We start from the raw sequence: 12,631 nt of genomic DNA, 5'->3' as shown, positions 1-12,631 counted from the left end.
ATTGTGTTAGAATCAAGTACCGTGCGAGATTCGTATGAGCGTACTGAGTATCTATAGTGACTAGTATTGAGGGGAGGGGGTTGAGGGATTGTAGCCCACATTTTTTTTTTTTTTACAAAGTGCATTAATATGGTCGATATTAACGCACTTTGAAAAGAATTTTTTTTTCAAAGTGCGTTAATTTGATCCCAAATTCAACGCACTTTGAATTTTTTTTTTCAAACTGCATTGTAACAGGGCATTATGCGCGGAAGAGGCAACCTTGTAACAATTTTTATGCACACATTTTGCATGGCTCACTTTTTACTGAATGGCTCAATTGCTTAATTGAATGATTGTAATTTTCCCAGAAGCATGGCAAAGGCCTGTTATAAGGTGAACATTTACTCAAATTACACTGATGGCCCTACGGTTAATCATTTAACAGTATCCATTCAAAACGTTAAGTGGAAATCTATGGTTAGTAGAGTAGAACCATGCAACAAGTAAAGCTGGCGTGTAGGTTTATTAACAGTACACATTTTAATAAGAGTAATGCATAGAGGGAATCATGGTGCAAGTGGATTTTGGCTAACATTCAACGCAACGACACGATGTCTGAACAGGACAAAAATTATAAAAATGTGAAAATTTAAGTAAACTGAATGCATTATATAGACATCCTCTCATCATGTGAATAATTTAGGGCATCAGCCTCACATCTACTTTTCATAACGGTACAACAAATAATATCCAACTGGGATTTCTAGCTGACATATCATCTTCCTTGTATGTTAGTAAACATTTAAGTATTGTTCTTCAATCTTATAAAATTCTTCTTTATTTAATATGCAAACAAACAACGCAATGATCTAATTGTGAATTTCTGTTATGTGAAGTTATCGCCCTTATAATTTTAAATTACATTCATTTTTTGCATAAATAAAAAATTCTGCTAAATCAATTTTAAAATAAACACATCAAGAATAAACTTTTTATAATTTCTTTTAAATTAACGATAAAATTTCCTCTTCTTTTACAGAATAAGTATTTTTCTCATTATTTTTTTATTGTAAAAACTTTGAAACATCTTTGGATTATGCATACATGGAGTAACTGACTCAGATCGAGTAACTGAATCAGTCGGACAAAAAAAAATAAAGAGAGAGAATGAGAGTGGGGAAAAAGAGAGTGAGTGGAGAGAGGTAGAGAGAGAGAGTGTGTGTGTGAGTAGAGTGTGTGTGAGTTGAGTGGTGAGTAAAGAGAGAGTGTGAGTGGAGAAAGAGAGGGGAGAGAGAGAGAGTAAGGTGAGTGGAGAGGATGAGAGCGAGTGGGGAGAGTGTGAGTGGAGAGAGATAGAGTGTGTGAGTGGAGAGAGAGAATGTGAGTGGGGAAAAAGAAAGGGAAGTGAGTGGAGAGGGTGAGTGGAAAGAGTGTGAGTGGAGAGAGTGTGGGAAGAGAATGGAAGAGAGAGAGAGAGATGTTAACATAGAGTAATCGAGGGATTTTGTAAAACATTTACAGACTTGTTATAATACATATAAAAGCTTTGAGTAAAAGTCATATAAAGGCTTTGAGTAAAAGTCCTTTTACTGGATTTCATTAAAATATTCATGATTATAAAGTTTGGGTGTGTATTAATTTTCCCCATTTTTTAAATAATACATTCCTATCCTTCATCTCTAATTTTTATTGATGAATTAATTTATTTTGACTAACAAATGCACTAAAATTAAAGGGCCATTTCTGTTTATAATTAAATGTTTGTACATGTACAGTCAAAATATTTCATACTAAAAAATCACGTGTTTTCATTGGACATTTTCTTGCATAAATACCTTAGGATGCTTAAAATTTGTGCAGCTGATTCGATACTTTGTATCGATATCAACTTGTAGCCCTTTGAAACTTTATAAACAAGTTTTACAAAAAGAAGAGTTTTGTGTTATTCTGTTTTATTTTTACAGAGTTAAAACCTTGAACTTAAATTCTTAAGTGTATACCGGTATGTAAACAATAATAGCTTTTCAAATTAAGGGAAATAATGCTTACAAAGGAACAATAAAAATCAGTCTTTAATGTATTAGAAAATAAACAGTTACCGCTACATGTACTAACTTGCAAATTTTAAATTTTAATGTCCCGCCATGAATAGTGAGTGCCATGTCCATCCTCCGTCTGTCCATCTGTTACACTTAATATTTAGCACAGTTTCCAAAATAAGTTGAAGATATTGGACACAAAATTCATACACTCATACATATTGATGACATCTATTCAACTGTGGCATAATTTTCTGACCTTGACCTTCCCTTTGACATTGACCTCAATATCCCCAAGGAGATGGGTGAACATGGCGAGCGATAAGCCTATAATGTGACAAACATGAAGATGAAAAATTAAATTTCTATTATATCAAAAGTTTCCTTGATATTTCGTCTAACATTAAAATATACTTTATGTAAATCTCTACAAATTGCAAAAATCCCTCAAAGATTGAAATTATCTGCCTGTGAAATATTAGACACACACTAAAGCGGGCAAAAAGAGTCATTTTTGCATACTATAACACTATTTTTCGGTATGAGTGGGTCTTCGCTCCACCTTTTTGAACGTTAATTCTCAAAGTTTGCATAAAAATACACATCTTTTTTGGTTACCAAAAATATGGAGCAATGACCCACTATACCTTAAAAATCTACTTTTATGACATAACATTCGCATCTTTTCGAGAAATACTTGAAGTCCATTAAGTCAAGGGTCATATCACAAACATGATTTAAATGCCACTGTTCGTCAGGACCTGTGTAGTCTAGTGGTTAGCGTGCTAGTCTCGAAAGAAAATGGTTCTCAGGATTTTTATTGCTAGGGTTCGAACCCCATGAATACCACATTATTTTTTTAATAAAAGAATAAATTTTGCCGAGAAAATTTTCCTCAGAAAAGTTTTGTTTATTACAATTACATAAATTTCAATAATGAGAACTTTACTCTAAATATTAAATTCACAAACTGAACATGATTTTTATATTTCTGAAGCTATAGGCTTTCTGCACGCTATGTTCGCCCATCTCCTTTGTGTCACGTTTAGTTTCAAATGAACTACCGGTATTCAAAATGTTTTTATCAAAGCCTATAAGATGATGCGTATTGGTTGTTTCTATTCATCTGTTTCACATATTTTTACACTTGACCTTCCCTTTGACTTAGACCTAACTATTACTCATTTTGCCTTTAGCACAGTTAAGTAGAAACTGTTCATAATATTTTCATATATTTATATTTAATTTATATTGAATATATATATATTCATATTTATAATATTTTCATCAAAACTCATACACTGATACTTACATTTTGGTGGGGACTATTCAATGTGTCATTTCTATCTGATCTTGACCTTCCCCATGGCCTTGATCCTACTATTTGTCATTTTGCATTTATCTTAGTTATAAAGAAACCGTTCAAGATATTTTCATAAAACCTCATAAAAAGACAAAATGACGAGAGCTTTTATGATCGAAGGGTGTCCAGCGTCTGTCTGTTGTTTGTAAACTTATCACATTTTTGACTTCATTAATTTGAAAACTTCATTACAAGGTGAAGATTCAAGTTTTTCCAAATCATGGCCCTCATGGGTAGGGTTGGCCACCATGGGCAATCATAAGTTTTATATAGAAATATATAGACAACAATCTTTTAAAAATTTCTCAAGAACAGCAAAGGCATGATTAGTTATATTGGTATGGAAGCCTCTCTATGTAGTGTAAATCTAATTTTGTTCAAATCATTACCCCCCGAATGTAGGGTGGGACCACAATACTTATAGGCGATTAAAGTTTTGCGGAGGAATATTTAGGGAATAAATCTGCTAAGGAGAACAGCAGGACCATAATGACTCATGTGAGCGTTGTGGCCCATGTGCCTCTTGTAATTATGGCGATACAATGTAGAAACATCTTGTAACTATGAATTTCAATTCATCAAGGAATCTTTGTCTTTTCTCATATTTAAGAAGAACAGTAGTCAAAGTATCAATGGTCATTAGAACCTTTGGGTGCTTATCAATTATGTCATATTATTTAACATTTAGAAAATTATCAGTGTCTATTCAGTAACTGTGCCTTTTGGTTTCTTTTATTTATAATAAATAATCCCAAAAATATCAAATTTTTCTTTAAAGCAAGACGTATTACTCTAAAAATAAAAAGAAATTGTTGATTTTTTTTTAATTTTCTTTCTGTATGTACGATTTTTCTTTAAGAGTTATGGTCCACAATTTTGAGTACCACTAAAAATATTGTTGGCTTGAGATCAGCGTATCATTTGCAGTGATCTCGTTAGCTGGTTAGACGAAGGTTTCATTATGCAGAATGGTGAAATGTATTTATGCTAAAAACTTTAAGATCCATCCCATAAAATATGTGTGCGAAAATTTTATTTTATCATATTTAGAAGCAACAATAATGTAAAGAAGTCATTCTATTTTAATTCCCTGAAACTGTTTAGGCCTGAGATTTAATCGTTGGTGTATACAATGTAATATAGCTGATTTTTAACTTACAAGTTCTTTATTGTGAGATTAAAATGTTAAAGGTTGCTAAAATGCACTAAAACAGTTGTCCTTTAAATTGTTTTTGACATAGTAGCCAAAATGGTCCTGTCGATTAGAATTGGATGTTTTATAGAAAATGTAGACACTGTACCCACAAAGATAATTATTTATTCGACGAATTTTGACTTGCCTATTGTCAGGCATATTTAATTAATTTTGTTTTTTGTCAATTTAAGAAGGAGGCTGATATCATCATATATTTCTCTAATTCTATTTATTCCGTTGTATTAATATTTTAACGTCAGTCATTTGCCACGCTAAGTAAATGTCCAGAAAATGAAGAAAATCCAAGTCCAGCAAGCACTTGATTGGCTGGTAGGAGACAGTAGACCTTTTGACCCCGGTTTACTCTGATGATGAAGCTGTTCGAAGATCCCATTTCATGCACTTGTTGTAGGGAAGGTTTCTGATTGGTTGCTGGCATGAAGGGGCTCATGGGTGATTTTTGGGCGTCTTTTTTCTCCCCTTCGCCAATCCTCCCGTCAGCCCATACAGAGACCACTCTCTCGCTGTTGAACTGAATGAAAATTTTACTCAGAATTTTAAATGCATACTGAAAAGAAAAAGAAACGCAGGGTAAACTTTTTAGGTGAAATAAGGCTATATATATTTCAGGCGTATTTTCCAGTTATCCCATCAAACATTTAAAATCATCTTTAATAAAAATGTAACTAAAATCTCATTTGATTTTCCCCAATAATTCATGAGTTATTGAAACTCATATGACCCCCCAAAAAGTGAAAAATGAAATTCTCATTATCTCACATATGTCTCCCTTGCGCATCTGTCACAGCCTTGATTCTCTTATGCATGGAGTTCATCAGTGTGTTTATCCTTCTAATAGGGATATTATTCAACCCTTCCGAGAAGGCAGCCCTTAGTTGATTGAGACCAGCTTGGACATTTTAAACCCTATTTTAAACCCTATCGTCCACGTAGTCCCATAGACGGTTGATACGAAAAAGATGGACGTGACGGAGACCAGTCAAGTGGATAAATGTGATTGTTTGCGAGAAAATCTTGACAAACCCTGGCAGCATCGAGAGGGAGGTAAACATGCCAAAACAAAAAAAAAATAGGCAAACGACGCACGCATGTGTGAGTTAAAGGAACACTTACGTAAAGTTGACGAGCTCACAAACCAAAATCGCGCTAACGATTTCCTTCAGTTTTGGGGTGAATGTAACGATAATGATAGCCTGCTTTATTATATACCCATCAATTTCCTTGTTTTTGTTACTGTTAATTTTACAGAGTGTGATCCGACTTTCCAGATCACCACACTGTGGTTTTCTGAATCCATATCACCCCTCTCTGAAACTGATGACGTAGTACACAGATAAATGACGTTTTTATTCTCGCGCATCAAAAAGTTCCTTGACAAAATGGTTTGTTTAATGGATAAAAGTTATGTAATTGATCCAAAAAAGTTTTCCTTTTATTATACTTTGCTAGTTGTAAAGGGGTATATAATAAATTTATCATTATAACAGTAACTTGATCCGAGGAGCCGTATCACGTCTCGTTGACAGGCGCGGATCATCAGATCAAACTCGACGCTTCGCGTCTCGTTTGATCTGATGATCCGCGCCTGTCAACTCGACGTGATACGGCTCCTCGGATCAAGTTACTGTTATAATAATATATATGTATTAATAGCATTTTTAGGATAATGTAATGGTGATTATACAGGTGGCAGGATGAACAGCCCGATCTTGACGTGGCGCTGTTACGCGTCAACGTCATCGTCACGGTTGGTTGCAAACCTTTTGTACGCCCTCTCTGAGGACGGGTAAGACGTTCTATTGTGGAAAAATTCACAACAAACTGCACAGAAACCTGTCGTTGCCTTTGTCCTTACTTAGGCAATGCAATAGTGAGACCCCATGGTACTTCCGTCAACTGTACCTTGATTTCAAGAAATGCAAATCGACTGTAAATATCGAAAAACGATGTACATGTATATAACTTAAGTGCAGCAAATGGTACTACTAGATGTGATTAAAAACATGTCGTCGTCGATATGAACGTGTTTTTCGGTATTTTACCACTTTCCTTATGTGACGTCATACATTTCAAGGTTGAGTAGTTCTGAACACTGATTTTAATGCACAGTAATCAATATATCCCTCTGACCAATTTTAATAATTTTCAGTTATACAGTAAAAAAAATTTCGCATATTATGTTACCCTGCGTTTCTTTTTTCCTTTCAGTATATTTGTTAGAAAAATGGTGAAATGAAATAGAGATTTCTCATTCTGTTCCTTATATATATTTGTGGTCCGCAAGAGACTAGCCTGGTTCCCTGTCCCTGTTATGCTTCGTATACTCCGCGACACTAGGATAAGCCAGGGAACCAGGCTACCCAGAGACCTACATACATGTACAGGAATACAAAATTTATTTGAAAGAAATGTTACTTGTTAATGAGAGGAAGATTCCTTGTTATATCATTTTTTTTTTACCGTTGAATAATTATTTTACAAAATTGTGCTATAAAATATTAATGATATGGTTTTAATTTTGTAATGTGAATGTTACCATAACTCTGACTTCCGCCTGTTTGTGTACAATGGTATGGGCGTGTACGTTGAACTGATAATATCCTGGAACCGGGGCTGTAAACACTCCCTTCTCCTCGTCATACCCCGACCCCACGTTACTGATGATATTGTCAAACTGTATAATCTAAAAAGAGATTAAATACACATCAGTGGCAAGTAGAACTGACAAGATATGTTTGTGAAACACTGATACACTCGTATGGCAGCTCAATGCCAAGGTTACAGTTTTTCAAATGTAGTTCAAACTCAAAGGTTAAGGTCAAAAGTTCAAAAATGTTGGTACTCAAAGAAAGGTCTTATCACAATAAATATGTAAAATATGAAAGATCTAGCATCAACTATTCAGTAAATAGGGTTAAGGTTAAAGTTTTCAAAAGTAGTCATGAATACTCCAAGGTCAAGGTCATGAAGTAAAAAAAATTGTTATTCAAGGTTTTGTCACTTTTATGGTAAGAGAAATTTATGAAATATAAAAGTTAAAGCAAGGTTAAAGTTTTTAAAAATGTTGGTCAAACCCAAACGTTAAGGTCAGAAAGTCCAAAATAATGGTGTACAAAGGAGGGTCTTGACACAGAGAATACACAAGTGATATATAAAAGCCCTAGCACAATATGTTAAAAAGTTATGACCAAAGTTAAATTTATTCAAAAGTAGGTAAAACTTCATGATCAAGACCAAAAGGTAAAAAAATGTTGTTACTCAAAGAAAGATCTGGTCACGTGAAATATACATGTATGTGAAATATAAAAGCCCTAGCACCAACTGTTCAAAAGTTATGGCCAAGGTTAATGTTTGGTAAAATTTTGCAAAAGTAGGTCAAACTCCATGGTCAAGAGGTCAAATATGTTGATACTAAAAGAAAGGTCTTGTCACAAGAAATACACATGTGAAATATGAAAGCCCTAGCACCAACCTATCAAAAGTTATGGGCAAGGTTAAAGTTTTTGCGGACAAATAGATTAAGGGACAAACAGACAGACAGGCAGACGGAGAGACTAAACACTGTATGTCCCCGAATCTTCGATACGGGGGCATTAAAAGTGAGAATTCCTGAGTTAGTTGCAGTTTTGGTTCTTGTTATTTTTGCAATTTATCATACTGATGGGAATAAATTCGATTTGCACAGGCAGCGAATGTTTGCTACCAGACATTGATCGATTACAAAACCATCTCAATTTGAGTTAAAAGTGTTTTTAAAAACGTCAGCTCGTATAGAATTTTTTCAAAGCACTTTGTAATGGCACTTATAATGCAATAAGAGTGTTGAAAAAATATTATCACTCTCATAACTTATCATTTCGTAAGAGCGAAATACTATCAGATGAAAACTGGTGCTGTAAAGGTTTTTACATGTATATAGATTTTCATGTGTGAAATATTTAAAGGGATTGGGACACAGATTTGAAGCTCATATTTTCTAAAATTTTCTAAATAATATTATGACATATGTTGCTAGAGCATTTCACGCCAAAATGTATTAAAAGCGTGTTAAGAAACTTATTTTATCTGGAAATTATTTATACTACGAATTTCGGGACGCGTTTGATTGACACATATCCTTGCACTTTCACAAAGTAAACTTTATCCATAATATTGAGTAAAGGTAAAAATTTTGTCGCGTATTAATGAAAAAAAAAATATGAAAACTGTAATCCAGAAAGTTCAGAGTAGAAATGCGAGAAAGCAAAACCAACTCACTAGTATTGTCAGTCCGTGCTCAGTGATGGTGCAGAGTTTAACAAATTGAACAAAACGTAAAATGTAAACTCTATCAATAACAGAGCTCGTGCCCTGTTTACAAACACAGGTGTTTGACATGATGTTATAAAAGAATGTCGTTGTCATTAAATTCTTAGAATATTCATGTAAGTTCTAACCATTAACTGAAGTTATCATTTTTTAAAATAAAAAAAATAGACAATTAAAATTGTAAGCAATGCAACTGTGTCCAGGCCCCTTTAAAACGGCAACGCTATAATTTTATTATACCATTAGTATGCTGGCGACTCGAGTGCTTTGAAAAAAAAATTATTAAAGCTTTGTTGATTATATTTAATGTTTTTAAGGCTGATTAAGGTAGAAAAATATACACTCCAAATTGAAACTTTAAGACCCAGTTGTTTCTCACTTCCAATCAACTTGTTAACAATTTGAACCCCATTGTTTGCATGATCTTTTAAATTATTCATTTTTGACAATTCCTGCAACTATAAAGTTTGACATCGTATAGGAAAGTATTGTCTAGCAATGTAAACGAATTTTTGCAACTGACATTTTAATTTTCTCATAGGTAAGGTAAACATTTCAAATCTTATTTTATATGTTCTAAGAATACCATTATTGCCACCATGTTACGTTAGTAAGATTTTCAAAATTCCCAAATGAACACAATTAGATCGAAAGTTTTGGGAACAATCGGATTGCTGTAGAGAAGAATCTTACAAGCCCAAATTATTTTTCCCGAGCGAGAAACATTTGCAAGTTCAAAACTTATTTGTGTTCGAAAGCATGGTTGGATCGAAGTAAGCGAAAAAAATTGAAAGCGCAAAATGAAAAGGCTAAATTGTAGAAGACATACTAACGCAAAAAAAGTTTAAAGTGCTAAAAAGGCCTTATTATGCATTTCAAAATGTGTAATGTCGCGAAGTGAAAAGGCTTTCAAAAAAGGCGTATTAACGCGAAGTTAAAAGTCATATTAATGCAGACAGAAGCATTGTATAGCGCAAATCTTAAGGCGTGATAATTCGAAGTAAAAAGGCTTGATAATGAAAAAAAAGTGACATCTGCTTTTTAATTCATGCAAAAGACGTTATTTAAAGCTTTTTGAAAAGTTTAGAGCTTTATAACGCTTAGTTGCAGATCTGTAGCTCGCTGGTCTGAAAATATTGGGATGGACGACTATCCCAATTTTTTCAGACCAGAGAGCTGCAGATCTGTAGCTATATAACGCCTGACCATTCCTGCTCGTTTTGATCATGATCTAATACTTCCGTGACAAGTGTTTTGTCATGGAATGAAGTAGATTTCAGTTGTGATATTTATTTATCACTGTTATCGTCATCATTTCTTTGATTTCGACGCCATTTTTTGTATTGAACAGACTCTAATATATAAACCAGACCCGAACCGAAATCCGGAAAAATGGAACCGGAACCGAACCGAACAACTTGGACCGCGGTTCTCGGTTATTTCGGGTACTCGTGACAGCCCTATGTTTTCACATTTCATATTATAAACGCCTTTTGAAAGACGTAATTACGCGCCTTTTATAAATGTGTTATAATGTCTTTCGACTCGAGTTAAATTTACCTTTTATTGGCAGTGTAGCGCCTTCATTTGCGTTAATATGCTTTTTTGATTCGCAAAATTAGCGTTAAGCATTTTGAAAGGCTTTTTGTGTTATTATGCCTTTTAATTTTGCATTAAATCACCTTTTTAATGGAAACTTGGATATACATTGTAAACTATGATTTAGATTTATAAAGCTGCATTTCTCGTAGTACTTCGTTTTCCATGAATGTTATTTAGCACTACCCTACAGAAATTAAGTGTTCGCACTGTTATTACACATATCTTATTTATTACTATCTCTACAGTAATTATGTGTTCATACTGTTATTACACGTATCTTATTTATCACTATCTCTAGAGTAGTTATGTGTTCATGCTGTTATAATGTGTATCTTATTTATCACTATCTCTACAGTAATTATGTGTTCATACTGTTATTACATGTATCTTATTTATTACTATCCCTACAGTAATTACGTGTTCACAGTGTTACATATATCTTATTTATCTCTAATCTCTACAGTAATTATGTGTTCATACTGTTATTACAAGTATCTTATTTGTCGCTGTCTCAACAGTAATTATGTGGTCATACTGTTATTACATGCATGTATCTTATTTATCACTATCTCTACAGTAATTATGTGTTCACACTGTTATAACACTATCTTATTTATCACTATCTCTACAGTAGTCATGTGTTCATACTGTTATTACATGTATCTTATTTATCACTATCTCTACAGTAATTATGTGTTCACACTGTTATTACATGTATCTTATTTATCACTATCTCTACAGTTGTCATGTGTTCATACTGTTATTACATGTATCTTATTTATCACTATCTCTACAGTAATTATGTGTTCACACTGTTATTACACTATCTTATTTATCACTATCTCTACAGTAGTCATGTGTTCATACTGTTATTACACTATCTTATTTATCACTATCTCTACAGTAATTATGTGTTCATACTGTTATTACACTATCTTATTTATCACTATCTCTACAGTTATTTTGTGTTCATACTGTTATTACACTATCTTATTTATCACTATCTCTACAGTAATTATGTGGTCATACTGTTATTACACTATCTTATTTATCACTATCTCTACAGTTATTTTGTGTTCACACTGTTATTATTTCTACCTTGTAATAGCTGTATGGCCCGAAAGGTCTTGCTTCCATAACCACAGAAAAGGCAATGAATGTGTCTCCCCCTACTCGTGTTTGATTGGTTGACCCTCCAGGAGATCCGGGGTTTCCTCTTGGACCTCGTAGACCCTGGGGTCCTCTGTCACCCTTTGGACCAGGAGGCCCTGGAGGACAGTTACATGTCTTCTGATCAGTTGTAAAGTTTACTGCATCTCCCTTTTCTGTAAGCATTGGGTACAATTGACATAGTTAAATACATACATGTATTGTCGATATTTTCTTCCGTACGTCGTCCATTTTGTAAATGAATAAAACAGAATACCTTGGAGACCTTTTATAAATTCAAAATCTTGAAGGTTGTAAACATATACGTGTTTTATTGTGTTCCGTACTATTTTTAATGTTGGCCTACCGTTTTGAATGAGTCCACCATTGAGATAAATATTAACGGGTCCAGCAGATTTATATACAGCAGCTGGTTTCGTACAAAGTTTGTCGGAGGTATCTGGTTTAATTTCCAGTGTTTCCTTTTCTGGACCATGTGCTATCGCGCTCCCATTTAGTTCTAAATTAGGATTTAAGAGGAATTCAGAAAAAGAAAAAGGGATGAGTAAAATAATCGTTAGTACTAAGCACTGCATTATTATCGGCCGGACATTATGCTTATGTGTATTGTAGGTAATATCGGACATTGCAGGTGTTGTGAGCCGCTATCAAACATTTTCAGAATTATCTATCGTCAACTTCCTTTCATTTCATTACAGACAATAGTGAAATGAAACGTACAGTCATTCTAGAAAATTAAGACACTGTGTCCTAAGTACAAATAAGAAGCTCATATATTTAATGAATAAAGGAATGATAGAAGCTGATCTGACTCGATATAACTGTGTCTTTGACATAATTATAACAGACATCTGCATTCCAGATCTTTAATGTATACTGTATATTTAAAACTTGTTTTTGAAAAGAACTTCTGAAAAAGGATATCGTCATTTAAAGACTGATACACTTTCC

The 12,631-nt window shown here is 33.7% G+C and overlaps 1 protein-coding gene across 1 annotated transcript; it reads right to left on the bottom strand.

The window, feature by feature from the left end:
• Nucleotides 1-4,831: 4,831 nt before the first annotated feature.
• Nucleotides 4,832-12,266, bottom strand: LOC133196422 (complement C1q-like protein 4). Its single transcript, XM_061332316.1, has 4 exons — nt 12,027-12,266; nt 11,609-11,835; nt 7,137-7,283; nt 4,832-5,111 (listed from the first exon to the last, which is right to left on the bottom strand). Exons 1-4 carry the CDS (start codon nt 12,253-12,255, stop codon nt 4,836-4,838), a joined length of 879 nt encoding a protein of 292 aa, XP_061188300.1. The 5' UTR covers nt 12,256-12,266; the 3' UTR covers nt 4,832-4,835.
• Between the last annotated feature and the right edge of the window lie 365 nt (nt 12,267-12,631).

Source organism: Saccostrea echinata, unplaced genomic scaffold (genome assembly GCF_033153115.1).
Source record: "Saccostrea echinata isolate AGI-Se365-2 ecotype Australia unplaced genomic scaffold, CSIRO_AGI_Sech_v1 ptg000030l, whole genome shotgun sequence".
Lineage (NCBI taxonomy): Eukaryota > Metazoa > Mollusca > Bivalvia > Ostreida > Ostreidae > Saccostrea > Saccostrea echinata.
Note: the sequence above shows the minus strand (reverse complement) of the source record. Positions and strands in the feature narration are given on the sequence as shown.